Genomic DNA, 15,777 nt, shown 5'->3' on the forward strand with positions numbered 1-15,777 from the left:
CCTAGCAACTGCATATCTGTAAGGGTTATCTCTAATATTGGGGTTTTTTCATTCTTTGATTCATCTCAGTGAACCATCTAGAACCAGAAAATCATTTAGAATTCATCTAAACCCACCTGTTCTCTCTCTTTCAACAGTTTTTCAAACGTAAGAGCCTTCTCCTTCATGGAATGAGACTCAAATTCCTTCTCCTTCAACATCATTGAAAACTGCAGGTTAGTCTCTTGTAGCGCTCTGAACTCCGTTTCTTTTTCCTGGCATTTTACTACTATCCTGTCATTCTCTTGTTTCAACTTATGGATATCCATTTCTAAAATCAGATTTCTCTCCTTGAGGTTAGTTACACCTTGCTTCAGTAGCTCATTTGCATTCTCTTTATTACTAAGATTTTCATTTAGAGAAAATAACTGATCACTTTTTGATTTTATTAGCAGGTCTTTTTCCCTGAGTGACTTCTGCAAGATACCACACTTCTCCTTCAAGTGCTTTATCTCCAAGTCAGACTCCTCTTGACCCTTTCTTTCCATCTCTGACGATGCAGCCATAGAATCAGACAGCCTCTGATTGTTTTCCTGCAGAATTCGGATCACTGATTCTTTTTCCTCCAATGTTTTCTTCATGTGCTCCAGTTCCTCATTCAGTGGTTTGGACTCACTAGTAAACACTGGAGAAGCAGCACTGCAGGGAATCTCTAATGGTTGTCCACCTGTGGTAGAGATGACTGGTAGAGGGGGTGTTACCGTATCAAGCTTGCCCAGAATAAGATCCCTAGTATTATTAAGCTCTCCTATGCTGTGCTGAACTTGTGCTAATTCCTGGCTAAATGTTTTCAACTTTCTCTCATTCTGTTCATAGCCTTGAATCAAGCCATTATACTCTATCTGTAACTGACAATTGTTCTCACTATCAGCTGAAATCTGTGCCTGAAGCCTTTGTAGTTCCTCTTGGAGATGAGCAGACTCGTGTTGCATATTCTGGACAGTTGTCATTACCTGTTTCTTCCACTCTTCCATTTTTTTTACTTGCTGTTTCAGTTTATCACGTTCCTGTAAAAGCTCCTCAAACTGATTGCTATTAATCCCTCCTAACTCACTACCTGCACCCACGTTGGATGTTTGGAGGACAGTTAATAAAGTTTGGCATTTTTGACTTAAAGCATCAATCTCAATATCTTTCTCTCGAATGATCCGGGACAAGTTCTTAATAGTTTCTCGTGACATATCTTGGCTGCTGTTTTCAAATTCATTGGCTAGTTTTTGGTTTTCTTCCTGCAGCTTCTTCAGAGCTGCTTCCTTAGCTGCTACGACATCCATCATCTTGTGACAGTCTGTTCTTAACTGACTATTCTCCCTAGTCTTTTCACTAAGAACTGCCAGCACTTGCTCCCTTTCCATGGCATAGGTTTGTAATTGCTGCTGAAGGTAAAGAACATCCTGCCCATAAGATGGAGGTGTAACCCTTGCATTAAGAGCTTGTATCTCTAAGTTTTTCTCTTGGATAATTTGTGTGAGTTTGCCAACTTCATCTTTGGATAACTGATCAATTTGCCTACTCAGCAAGACATTCTTTTCATTTAGAAGCTTGATCTCCATTTCTCTCTCCTTTATGCCTTTTACCAGCCTTTCGATTTCAGCTTTAGATAAGTCATGCTTCTCATTTCCATTTTCACCATTAAGTGTCTGGACTTTGGTTTCTTGAAAGAGATTGGAAGGGTCTGGCTGAATGACTGTTCTCTGATTGTGCAACTGGTTTTTAATTTGTTCTATCGTTCTCTGTAAGCTTTTGATTTCCTCATCCTTTTCCAAGCACACCTGTTTGTGTGTGATGGTTATTTGCTCATTCTCCTTTTTATATTTCTGCAGGGATTGCTGAAGTTGGGCCATTTTCTGGTTCTGATCCTCAAGCATCCGTGTCACCTCTTCTTCAAGATTATTTTTAAGTACAGTTAATTGTGTTACTTCTGCTTCAAGTTCAGTGATAATATCTAGGGTTTTGGGTTCAGCTAAAGGGGGCGATCTACTCTGTTGGTCTTTCAGTCGTTCAATTTCTTCTTTCAAATGATTGTTCTCTTCTTTCATGGCTGAAAGGCTTTTCTCTTTCTCTTCTAAACTTTGTTTTAAATTTTCAAATCTTTTGGAGTCCTTAATATAATCTTCATACTGCTGCTCCAGTTCAGAAGCCCTGGCCTTAAATTTTTCAACAAACACCTCTTTTTCTTTTATGAGCTCTGTGAGTTGTCTTTGCCCTGCTAAGCTAGTTGTTAACATCTCTTTAGTTTCTTCATGGTCAGCTTCCATCTGTTCAACACTCCTCTTTAGTTCTGCTATCTCAAAGTCTCCCTCTTGGTTGAGTTTAACTAAGCGTTCGTGTTCAAACTGTAACATGGTGGTATTCATGTTACGTGCATTAGATAGCTCCTCAATGGTTTGTTCATATTTATGAGTCTGTTCCAACATTCGGCTTTCAGTCTGGCTTAGCTCATTTTCTAGTCGCCCCTTTTCTAGTTTCAAAGCTTCCAGCATGGTATCTTTTTCAAAAGCAATCTTACTCTTCTCACTACTAGCTTCTTGCAACTGCCATTTCAGTTCTTCACATGCAGTATGAAGCTTTTCCTTTTCTATCTGAAAATTCAGAAGAGATTTCTCCAAGTCTGTATTTATTAGTTTATTTTCTAAAATTTGCTCATTCAGCTTTGAAATTTCTGCTTCCCTTTCCTTAGTTGATTGATCTTGATAACTACCGTTAGATTCTTGCTTCATCTTAGTTAACTCATTCTGGAGTATAGAAACGACTTCTTCTTTTTGTGTTAGATTTTTCTTTAATTCTACTGTTTCCTGGTTATTTTTGGAAATACAGTGCTGGGATGTTTTTAGCTGTTCTTTTAGTTCTTTTATTTTGTTTTCTAGGTGCTGCTTAGTCATATGCAAATCATTCATCGCAAATGTACACTGATCCATTTTTTCTCTCCGGCCTTCCAGCTCCTTGCTCATTTCAAGCTTCTCTGCTTCTAGCTTAGTTGTTTTTCTTTTTTCAGACTCTATGTCCACTTTTAGCTGGTTGATAACATTGGCAGTTTCTGCATTCTGTTTGGCTAGCTGCTCTTTTAATATAATCATATGCTAAAATAAAAACACAAAGAAATGTTAAAATAATGGAGGAATCCTACTCATTTGTGATAAATAAATACAACTGTAAGGCACCTTGAAGAGTGGAAAAATCGTAATAATTTCAGCATACATTTGTTGAAATACTATAGAAATGATCTTATTGGATTACAAGCTAATGTCAACAACACGTAGGTTCATTGTACAAACATAAATAAATAAAAATCCATGACTCTTTAGCAGTGGTACATTTTACTATTCCCCTGTGGTTAGGGCCACTCTTCTCCTGTCTAGCAGAAAAGCAGTACACTAAACCTTGGTCCTTCCTGTGTCCTGTGTTATGTCTACCAACTCACAACACTGAAGCTATACAAAGTTAATTTAAAGCCAAGGAAGGCATTGTGAGTTGCCTAGACTTTAGCTTTCAACACTGAAATACAGCAAAATCCCATGTTGGCTGTGTGCTGACTTAGAGAGGACAGTTCTTTTAAAGCAAGAACAGAGCACATGTTTTTGCAAAGTAATAGTTCCACCTCCAGTTTAAAGGGCCAGATAGGCTGGAGAACCCATGGCTCCCCAGATGTTATTGGACACCAACTTCCATTAGCGCCAACTGCCATGGCCAATGGTCTGGAATGATTGGACTTGTAATCTAGCATCTGGAGGGCCACAGGTTACCCACCATAAGACAGAAGGTGAGCAGAAAGGCCTTCTGCCTGGGAGCCTGGAGAGCCACTGCCAGGCAGAGTAGACAATACTGGGCTAGATGGATCCAATGGAGTAAGACAGCTTCTTATTTAATAGACTGTGCATGCTACCACTGTGGCAGTGTATTGCATTTCTGTCTTGGAGCACTGGGGCTGGATAGGCTTGTGAACCTAGCAGGCAGAAAGGTAAAGAAGAGGGAGGAAAACAACACAGTAGATCAAGAGGTGGGCACCCACTATCAGATTATTGTTGCAGATCTACCCTTCAAGACAATTAAATGTTGCACAAAACACACACAGACATTAGCTTGTGTTTTAGGTTAAACTGACGAGTTTGAAACAATCAAGTCACAAAGAAATAACTCTTTATCAGACATAGTTTTATATAAATGAGACTAGAAATATTCTATACGATTTGCAAGGGATACCTGTGTCATGAGCCCCATGAAAAGGGCGTGGGGCGGCAAGAACAAGGAGTTGCGACTTTGAAAGTGATGAAGGTTCCAGTGATGTGCCTACAGGCATGCTGGACTCTGAAAGCTCTTGAACTATGGACAGTGACAACTCCACCTCTATATCTCCAGTTACCAGTGAGGAGGCTCAGCCTACTCAGGCAATTGCCTCTCTGCCCAACGTTCACCCCCTTCCTACACCTGCTTTGCTGCCACCATTGCACAGCCCTCCTCTCCCTGCTGGAGAGGGCCTTGCTGAAGCAGAACATCAGCCTTTACCTCGTACATGTAGGCTGTGGCACTGGAAAGCTTAAGGAGCCCCCACTGTCCCTCTGAAGAGTGCTTGTGTGTGCATGCATGCTCTCAACAGTGACAATCAGTTCACGCAAGTAGGGTGCCTGGAGGCGTGTCTAGTTGCTGCAACAATGTCTTTGTGTAGTGTCGTCGTGCCTAGTTAATCCTGAATTCTGTGTAACCTGTAAACTGATTCGTGAAGTGCTCTGAACTGAAACTTTCTATTAAATCTACTAAAGAAAAGCACACCTCTGCGTTCATGTCTGACTTCAATGGGTTCGGGCAGGACAGCCTGTATCTGAAGTGAAGAATTTTGAAACTAGCTTACTTTTCCCAGAAAGAAACACAGATTAACAGGAAATGTTAACATTTAAAATATATTCAACCACAACAACATTCTCAAAAATACACTTGCCCAGCAAAGCTGATAAAGTGGAAAAGTCAATAGTTTAAGATTTAAGTGCAGCTAATATCCTTACACACTGAAACTCACACTTTTTGATTACACACTAACCCTCCCCTCCCTTTTAGTTAATTTATTACCTGTGTAGCTTCTTGGTTCTGCTTGTCCAGTTCTTCTAGTTCTGCTATTAGAATTTCTTTCTCAGCATTGCTTTCATTAAATTCACGTTGTTTCCTTTCCAAGTCTTGTCTTAACTGTTTTAACTCTATGTTTTGTCCTTCAGTGGATACATACATAGCACTTTCACACTGTGTTTGTGAACCTGCCACTTCTGTCTGAAGTTCTTCCTTAATTTAGACAGAAAAAAGACCCTAAATTTAATAGGATAAAATCAATTTGAGTATATTCATGAGTATCAATCTGGTGTTGTTTTTAAAAAAGAGGCTTTGTTAATGATTTTTACAAAGCTTTCAGAAATTCACTTTAATGACCAAAAGCATTAAATCCATCCAATGGGAAGGTGAAACTATACATGTGAAGAGAGTGGGCATTGTATATGTCCTTGTCCAATTTGTAGCTGAAGCTGTGCACAAATTTCATACTGCATAAACCTCTTTTATTAAGTTAAAACAGCTAAATGTATTTGCAATTCATACACAGATTTAGGTAATAAAAACATTTCTGAGTTTATAGAATTATGAAAATAATAGCATTCTGAAAGCATGAGATGCCCTTTTCAAAGGAAATGCAAACCCTAATTAGGAAAGGCATAAACATACACGTTCACTAACTTGCCTTGCCCAGTTAGTTGATGGTTTGGTATGATCCTGTGCTACTAGGCTTCCTCCATCAGAGTTCCATGAGAGACTGTCTACTATTATGTATTGACAGAGAAGGGAGAAACTTCAGCAATCTCCTGTTATTCACAGAACTTTGGGTTCTTTCTCAGTGCCATGAAAGTAGGTGGGCAACATGGAGCATGCATGGAACTTGGACCCCTTTGAAACAATGCAGAGCTTCTTGGTAAAAGCCTGAGAATTTAGTAATCTGCTTACCTGAGCTGATTTTCTAAGTCTTGTTATTTCATTTTCTGCATCTGTAATAATAATAATAATAATAATAACAACAACAACAACAACAACAATAATGATAAAAAAATATTGCTGAGGAAAAATAATGCAGAATTAAACAATAGGTAGTAGACAAGAATACAAAGGCAGCACCTAAGGTTGCAATACCAAACATACATGTCTGGAATTCACACACTCCAAGTTTTTATATTTGTGCATTAAAAGCAATTGTATCATTACTGTCCATACTAATTTTCTATCACTTTAAATGCATTTCATCATTTCTGTGGCAGCCACTCAAAACTGAGCTGGGAACCAAGACAGCCAAGTAAACTAAACTATTTTTCAATGACAATAGTGGAAAGGTAGGTCTGTTGTACCAATACTTCTTTAATTTGAACGCCCTTAGAGAAATCTATTTTCATACACACAGGCTAGCAACCAAAGACTCTTAAGCTGTCTTTCTGGGGCAGCAGCCTTTCAATCTTGAAGGTCAGAGAAACCTTTGGAGCAGCACTCCATGGGAGGACACTACTCAAAGAGAAAATGCCAAATCTCCCACCCCTTGCAGAAACATTTTCTACATATGCCTCTTTGAAACCTATCTCAAGGTTTTCCTAAAACCATTTGTACATGCTAAAATTAGACACAGCATAACAGCGGCTTCCTACCAAGCAGTGCTTGCTGTAGTCGGAGCACTTCTGCTTGCAGTGATTCTGCTGCATACTTAGGGTCTTCCATCTGTATTTTCAAATCAGTCTGTTCTTCAATAATATGTGCTTGGAGTTTATTGTAATCAGATATTAGCCTTTCATATTCCTGTGCTAGTTGGCTTTTCTCCGTTTTTACCAATTCAAGTTCTTTCAAGAGATTTTTCTCTTCTGCTGATGACAATTGTTGACTTAAACTTTTTACTTTATCCTGCAACTCCTTCAACTGTGATTCAGTAGATTCAGACACAATGTTCTGTAGGTCACATTCAGAAGAAAGTTCAACAGCTGCACCAACTATAAAGCAGAAAAAATGCAACTGTATCATCACCCAGAAACATGGCATTTCCCCAGTTGTACAGAGTCTAAGTGCCAGAGAAATTTAACAATGAGTTGGATCTAGAGTTAAATACACTTAATGGGGCTGGCAGAAGTTGACTTGCCCACCCATCTCTCCCACAGCAGTCCCTCAACCCTGAGCACCTGAAAATGTTCCTCCAAAGGATGAAGGCCCTACTGAATGAGGTGAGCTGTGGTATAGGGGGCTTGGGTTTCAGGGGATCCCTTTACAGCAGGCTCCACTTACCATCAATGGAGCATTATCAAGAGGATGTGGTGGGGAGGAAGGAGCAGAGAGATTTGCTTCCATTAGCCCAATTACACATGTTTAACTCTGGATCCAACCCAATCTGTTTGGAAAAACAGGTATTTTTAACCTGCAAAAATAAGGTCCTTACAGAAACTGCAGAAAACAGCAAATATATAGTCAAAAATCAGTTATAAAAATCAACTATTTAATTAAGACTGTTCTGCTTTCATAGCTCAGTTACAAGTAAGTAGTTATTTTGGTTCCTCTTTTGCATTATTAATGGAAAAATCCTAGCTCCACAGAAATCCACAGGTTGTTAGAGTCAGAATTTCATCAACAATCTCAGACCCGTTTCTAGCAAATCAGAGGTATTCTTTTCTCTCTCTAACTTTGTCAGCATTAATACCCTGACTTTTAAGTGTTTCAAAAGCAGAGTTAAAATTTCCAAATACAGATTAAAAAGCAGTTGCCACAGATCTATTTAAAATATTTTCCAAACAAATACTGGCACTATAGACCAAGGGATTTTGTATTATCAAGCAAGCAAAAAATAAAATAAAATCATGTTTAATGAAATCAAATATTCAGCTCTGATAATACTCTGCATGAATTTGAAAAATTGAGCTGCTGATAACACTTCATATCATAGTAAAACAATTTGCCTCTAAGGCCACAACTGGCAACTAATTTTACCACTAGGCCACTTTGAATAGGAGGGAGGTTGCAAAGTGGTCTTGCAAAGCTACATACAACCTTCGCTCAGCACCCCAACACTATGCAAAATGTCAAGAGGGAAGGAGCACATATAAGAAAGTAAAGGACTGTCTTATCGCTCCCAGACTCCCCTACTTCCCTTTTCAAGCCAGTTATGGAGAAATGAAAGATTTCTCTTTTTTTATAATGTCTCTTTTCTTCTCTGCAAGCAATTCCAAGAAGCCTAGAGGGCAAGGAGGAGGAGATAGTTGGCAAAAGTCTACCAGATGGGACTTAATGACCCAGATTCAACCAAAGGACTTCCAGTTCCAAACTCTATTACCAGTCAGTATGCTAATATGCTCATCATGTTAAACGGATGTGATAGAGTGGAAAGTGTGCTGGATCTGGTTGTAGTAGAAATTCATAACAGCCTTGCACAAGCCCCCATCCCCATTAATCCTACTTACAGGGTCACATGGAAAATAAAATGAGTGAAGGCCATACCGAGCCTTTGGAATAGGGTGAGAAAAGAATCTTAACAAACAATGCCACAGGACGCCTGCTTTTCTACAATACATAAATGTGCAGGCACAAAGAAAAATAAACCTCTTAACCTTGATGAAGAATCATGCCCACTTGATTAATAACATATGTAAGAATCAAAGTGAGGTAACTTGCCAAAGTTGTAAGACAGAAGCTGCAACTCACAAATGATAAATTGGGACTCAATGACTCCTTGAAGCCTTTTGATTAGCAAGACTATGGCCTGTTATGTGTGGGGAAAAGAAACAAAAACTTTGGAATGGGAAAATCTGGGTTCAAAATTCATAATCAGCCATGAAGTTCCCTAGGTAGTCTGGATCAGTCGCTGTATCTCAGCCTTCCTAACAGGTTATTGCGGGAATAAAAAGGGATAACTTCCATATATGCTACTCTGAGCTCCTTGGAGGATGGGTACAAATGGGATAAACATCAAATCTTTATTTAGTTACAAAATGTATGTAACAGTTGATTGTAAATAGAACCTGTAAGCAGTTTACAAAAAACCCACAGATTAAATTTGTCAGTAAGATACAAAGTTAAAAACATGTATTTAAAAAAACACACAAAATAATTAAAATCAATAGTTAAGCTAAAAACAGATTAAAACACATGCCTACTTCTACATGTCTAGATAGGCTTGCCTAAACAAAAATATTTTTAGCAGGTGCCAAAAACAGTATGGTGAAGGTACCTGCCTGATTTCAGTAGGCACAGAGTTCCAACATGTGAGTGCTGCCACACTACAAGATTGATTTCTTACAAGAGCTGAATTAATATTATGTGATTCCTGTGACAGTGCCAGTTCTGCAGACTGAAGCGGTTGAGTGGGCATACATGGGGTAAGGCAATCCTTCAAACTGTCAAGGGCTTTATATACTAATAATAAAACCTGGGGGTGATGCTGACAGGTGGAACTTAAATCATGACAAAGTTCGTATTAGATCACTTTGGAAAAGTTTTAGGAGCTTTAGCTTTACCAGCATACATATGACATGCTAGATTATGTCTCTAAAGACTACTGAAACAGGAATTCCCAGGATCTACTTCCAATACTTTGAGACTACTGGGTGGAAAGGGTGTGTTCAAAGGGTGTTTTCAGAGATGAGCTGCACTGTGTCTGTGATCTTAGTCATTATGTGATTCATGCCATGAATTTCAACCCACCTAGGAAAGGAGAACACTAAAAAGACTTTAAAAGTAGCATAATTCCATTAGGTATTTAAATGTTGCAACAGAATTCATACCTGAGGAGCTATTAAGTGGTTCTTTTTTTGACACAGCTGGAAAGAAAAGAGCACCACTTCAGTTTTAGGAAGAAATTTAATTTAATACAAATTGTCCAACAGTAATTCTATGAGTTTTAGGAAGTAGAATGATATAAGATATACTGGGGCAGGACAGGAAAAACAAAAGGACAGGAAGTGGATTTTCCTAAAATATAGTTGAAGAGATTTCAACTGACGATTAAAAGGCACTTGGCAGATCTGCCCAATTTAGATAACACCCTTGGGAAATGGACACCTTTTCCCACCTAGTAATATATCTTCACATCTACATTACAAGCTATACATCAAAACAGATTTAGAAATAAGTAACTTTAAAAATGATGATAGGAATAAACCCCACTAAACTTTGTGGAACTTACTGCCAAGTAAATATGCACAGAATCAGACTGTACATTAAACTATCATAGATTTGGTTTGGTATCTAGACAGAAAAATCAGTTTAGAATATATTGGAAACCATCACTGTAATTTCATCTGAAGCTGTAGTTATGAACTTTTATCTGGTTGTTACAACCTATTTAAACACATTTATATCAATAACTGTGCAAAATGCAATAGGCAAGGGTATACTTGGACCGTTGTTTGATATTCTCAGCAGCTAGAATCAACAAGAGACTATCAAAAATCCATTTCAAAACTCCAGTCAAAACAATAAGCAAGACCTTTCTGTAACTGATCCTCAAGTTCTTCTATTCGTTCCTCATATTCACCCAGTTCTTCTCTATGACGTCGGCTTATTTCTGCTAATTTCTGGCGATGTGTGTCCTGTAATACTGAAAGTTCATGCTGATGCTCATCTATTTCTTGACTCAACTTCTGTTTTAACTCCTAAAATATGTAATTAAAAAAGTTATAGCATATCTAATACAGGATGCGGATTATGACTTGCTAAACACACATATATGTTTAATGGAGAAATCATCCATACAAGGCACCTGAAGACTGCACGGCCCAAATTGTTTAGGATAACACACATGATTTTAAAATAAGGAATATTTTGAATTTGCATTCTCTTTATTCATTGAGCACAGCCATATTTCTGGGACCATAAACTGTGAAACCGTAGCCATACACCACTGACCTGTACTAAGAAAGAAATCTTTTGATTTAATTCAGTACTGTATGTAAATCACCTGATTATCTACCTGGTTCAAAGGCTTAAGCAAACATTTAATATGCTGTTTTAATTCACTTGGAAAAATTGTTCTCTAAACCTATCAGTATTTATATTCATGCTCATCTTTAATCAAAGAGTTAAGGAAACTACAGATGTGAATGTTTATAAATTAAAAGAGGGTGAACAGAAAATTTTAAGCAACTTCCAAATGAAGCTTGCTTATTAAAAAAACAGTCTTACCTTGATAATGTTTTGCAGCTTGCAGATTTCATTCTGATCTGTATTATTTGCTCCTTCCAGTTTGGAAAACTAAGTAATAGAGAGGAAAAAAAATAGTTTTCAAAAAGCTGAAAGATGTTCAATACAACAGGGTAAACAGGATGATTCTATAAAATCAATATGGCCCAGTGAGTAGAATGCCAGAAGAATCTACATTCAAATCATAGGTTAGCCTATTATTCATCAGCTTACGTGTTAACATCTCTCAGCCTAGAATCTATGTCATATTTGTAAGGAAGAGAGAGATTAGGAAAAACTTTACATACTAAAGCAACAAATAATAATAAAAAGCATTATAATTTTGAGAAATCTGAATATTTTTAATACCTTATATTGAAAAAATAAGTCTAATAAAGTACATAAAAGGAATCCAAAGCAGATCAGTTGTGTCAAAAGAACAAAGCCCCAAACTTAAGATTCAATGCTTACATTCTATCCATTTTGACATGTCACAAACAACAAACATGAGTACCTGAGAGCTTCAGCGAGGCAAGCTTGTTCTCAGAGCTTTATAACCCAAGCATTACAGGCTAAGGTTTCGTTCCACCATAGGCTTGCAGAGTTTTGGTCTCTATGGTTCACAGAGTAAACTGAATACTATCACCACAAGTATACAACTCTTATGCCATTTGTGTTAATATATTTTTATTTTATCTATTGAATTTATTAGTCACTTTTCTTCACAATAATGAACCCAAAGCAACTTACAATCAATAAAAAGATTAAAACCAATATATATATAAAAAGAAACAGATAATTTTTTTTATAACACAGTACATAAATTTAAAACGCAGTGGGACAGCCCACCCGCTTAAAAGAGGCTACATCATCAAAAGCCCTCCAAACCCCTCCAAAATTAAGAGCCGAATGCCCAGGAGAAGTGTTTTTGCCTGGAGCCTAAAGATAGATAATAATGGCACCAGGTGTGCCTTCCTGGGGAGAATGTTCCATAAATTGGAGGGGGGAGGGGAGAGACCACTGAGAAAACCCGTTCTCATGTCGCCACCCTCTACATCTCCCTCTGAGGTAGCACAGCAACTCAGATGCCAGACACAGGGCTCAGGTTTGTTCATATGGAGAGAGCGGTCCTTGAGATATTGGGATCCTTAATCATTGAAGGGTTTATAGGGCAAAACCAGCACTAATTGGTAGCCAGTGCAGTTGTGACAAAATTTGTGTTATGTGCTCAAACTCTCTTGCCCCAGCTAGCAATCTGGCTGCTGAATTCTGCCCCAGTTGCAGTTTCTGAACTATCTTCAAAGGCAGCCCCATGTATAAGGAACTGCAGTAAACTAGCCAAGAGGTTACCAGAGCATCTCTGCTGCAACACAGGTCATCATACAGGGTGACCAAGGCGGTTTCTGTGCCAAAACCAGATCTAAATCCCAACTGAAATGGATCTAGAAACTAGGATTACCCAGTTTTAGGAATGAGGAAAAAGTTATCAATATGAATAGACTTAACTAATGTCTGAGGAAATTCCTGCCACTAGAACAGACTGTAGCATTGTTTTCCTTACCAGTTAAAAAGTGTGTTATAAATTCAGCAAACTTTCTACAGAGGAAAGTGACTCACCTGTGCAATCTGCTTCCAATGGTCAACTTCAGATTCAAGCTTAGAAACTTCATTGGACAGTCTGTTTATTTCTTGCTGGGACCAGATTACATCTCCAAAGTCCATGTCATCTCCATGAAAACCAGAAGAACTATGTCTAACCATAGGGACAAAGGAAGTTGATGTAGTTGTTGATGGAGACACAGCAGCTCCTAACTGGGCTGACTGAGCAGCTGACTGCACCTTCTGCAGCTGTTCCTGTAGTGCATTCTGCCTAGCTTTAAGATGACTGATCTCCACCTAAATAGACAGGACACAGTGACATGTACAGTTTATTAAGGAGGAACCAATAATCACAGAAGATGGTTCTATTTTAACCGTGTCATAAACTGGCTATTTCCCTATTAACTGATAAAAATACTCCCATCTGAACAAAGAGACTTCACAGATTGTACATGTAATAAAGTAGGAAAGAAATTTCACGTGTAACTCAGTGGTTACAAGTGGTATCAAATGGGGCGTTTTCTTGACCAGAAGTTCTGCAATTCCTCTTTCAAGTAACCATTTATGTTATTTGGATTTGATTAACTACAGGCATTGCACGAACACATTTTTCACATAGATCCTGTTCCGATGCTTATCCTGGTCGGAAAATCTTTTATCTGTGATAAGAGTGGGAATATTTATTTCCATTCATCATGCTCATAACACAATGCATTATTATTTGTACAGCTACTACTACATACTCCACATGGATGGCTGTATACAAAGGTTCTTCCTCCTTAGAAGAGAGACAAGACAGAGTGTGTGTATGTATACATATGTATCATATAAGGTGGCCACCTACTTCTCCATTATGAGAACAGTATCCTTGATCCAGGAAAGCATCTACACTAGGCTATGGTCTACTGGAAAAGGAATATTACTCTGCAACTAGGGCAAACCTAACATGACGTTCATATCATATTTCTATGTTTTAGTCATCCAGTGAAATTCCAGCAACCACAATAATTCAAGAAATCTATGAAGAACTGAATCAATCATTCCTATTTCAAAAATCTCGACATTACCATGAATGAAACATAACCAACCTTAAATTTTGGCACATCTGACACACAAATAGAAAATTCCTAAGTCTGCAACTTTTATATAGATCCTTCAGGACTTCAGACAAATTGCAACTTGGCAAGAAAATTGTGAGTAGACAATGCCACATAACTCATGAAGAACATTATCGATAATATACTTCATTAAAAGAACCAGTAACACACATGTACACAAAACCCTCGAATCTCCTGTTTCAACCCTTACGTTAAAAATTATAAATTTAGTTAATAAATCAAGATGCACATCTATGCTGTTTAACATTTTCTGTGCCACTTTGTACCTCTTTCTGCTGTAGCTGTTTCCTGTATTCTATCGATTGCTGCTTTATTTGAAGTTCCGCTGCTTCGTTTTTTTCTTCCAGATCATTATAAGCCTTCTTCAATCTCTCATTCTAGAGAAAAAAGTAAAATGAATATTCAAATAAAAGAATCCTAAATCCAATTTAACCCAACCCTGTATTATATAAAATATGCCAAGAAGTCTATACTTAAGGACATAAGTTATTTTTTCTACATGGTTTTACTTTTACAGATTCCTGTTTTACCTCTGATCTCAGTGTTGCATGAATATTTTCTACGTCTCGCAGACTAGAGCTGGATACAGGAAAGTCTGTTGCAGAACCTGAGAAGAGTAGGGAAGGAAATGCAAATAAAACATTATTTTAAAACATTATAAAACAAGTATTAAGAAGTGTCACTCCAAAGCAGACTTTAAAAAGCTTTCCTAGGCTGAACGACTACTCCTTCTGTAGTAGCCTTCTAAAAGTCAATTTAAAATAACACCACCACACTTTAGAATTCACGAGTGTTGGATTTAAAATAGAAACAAACACATAACAGACAACATTTTGCAGATTTAACAGCTTCTCCAACTAAACTCAGGAAGACTGACTCTGCTACAATTGTTTTTTCTCCTCTGTACACAAAACTTGCATAGAACTAGACTTATCTCTCCTTGGAAAATGAAATGCTGTTCCTTAGAAAACAGGGTAACTAAATTAGCTGCAGCAGCTTCCCCCCCCCCCCAAATACAGTGGCTGTTTATGTATAATAACAAATGATACTACTAGGCAATGCTGAACTTTAATCAGAACTAAGTTAAATTTCTTTATTGGTATGTTTAGAATATCAATTCTCAATGTTTAAGCTTCTATATCAATGGCAGGTGTAAAGGTCTTTAAAAATATCATTACACATTTTAAAGTAAACATTGGAGGGTATGTCCTACAAGTTCTAGGAACCCGAAATATTTTGGCTTTTTCACAACACCCCTGTTGGAAGAATGGCTAATCACTGGAATTGCACTACTGTTTGACAATTGATTTAACAGCCACAGCATAAACCTTTAACACCATGGCTGAACTTTGTCTTCTGAGTGTACACTACGAAAAATGTCTCAGATGATGTAACCTTTCTTTTTTTAAATTCAGTGCCTGTTTCACAGCAACTCAACCTCACATGACACGGAGGTGATAAAAGTCAATTTGTGTGGACATTATCTCAAAAATTAGCATCTGATTTAGGTCTTCAGGTACATTAAAAAAGGGAAATTGTCTTACAATTATAACACAGAAAGTGTACATCACAACAGAAAACAACTGTTAGATTTTTTTTAATTTAAGGCATTTATATCCCACCCTTCAGCCAAAAAGGATCTCAGGAGCGGCTTACAAAAAATCAGTACTAAGATGGTCTCTGTCCTTAAGCTCACAATCTAAAAAGACATGATACACAAGGAAAAAGAATTGGGAAGGAGGAGGGAAAAGCAAGCAGAAGGTCCCAGGTTCAATCCTGGGCATCTCTAGGCAGGGCTTGGGAGAGAGTCCTGTCTGAAACCCTGGAGACCCGCTGCCAGTTAGTGTAGACA

At 37.9% G+C, this 15,777-nt stretch overlaps 1 protein-coding gene across 3 annotated transcripts in view; it reads right to left on the reverse strand.

Annotated features, from left to right (window-relative positions):
* TRIP11 (thyroid hormone receptor interactor 11) overlaps positions 1-15,777 on the reverse strand; it is a 46,266-nt gene that overhangs the window by 24,270 nt on the left and 6,219 nt on the right. For 2 of the 3 annotated variants that reach the window (XM_061611973.1, XM_061611971.1), the window contains exons 2-11: positions 14,456-14,532; positions 14,192-14,302; positions 12,826-13,104; positions 11,212-11,280; positions 10,517-10,682; positions 9,813-9,848; positions 6,702-7,037; positions 6,016-6,056; positions 5,101-5,307; positions 117-3,119 (exon numbers count right to left, since the gene is read on the reverse strand). In XM_061611973.1, the coding sequence (XP_061467957.1) occupies positions 117-3,119; positions 5,101-5,307; positions 6,016-6,056; positions 6,702-7,037; positions 9,813-9,848; positions 10,517-10,682; positions 11,212-11,280; positions 12,826-13,104; positions 14,192-14,302; positions 14,456-14,532 (4,325 nt within the window). The remainder of the gene's footprint in view (positions 1-116; positions 3,120-5,100; positions 5,308-6,015; positions 6,057-6,701; positions 7,038-9,812; positions 9,849-10,516; positions 10,683-11,211; positions 11,281-12,825; positions 13,105-14,191; positions 14,303-14,455; positions 14,533-15,777) is intronic. The other variant, XM_061611972.1, reaches the window with a different exon arrangement.

This window comes from Rhineura floridana, chromosome 2 (genome assembly GCF_030035675.1).
Source record: "Rhineura floridana isolate rRhiFlo1 chromosome 2, rRhiFlo1.hap2, whole genome shotgun sequence".
Classification (NCBI taxonomy): Eukaryota; Metazoa; Chordata; class Lepidosauria; order Squamata; family Rhineuridae; genus Rhineura; species Rhineura floridana.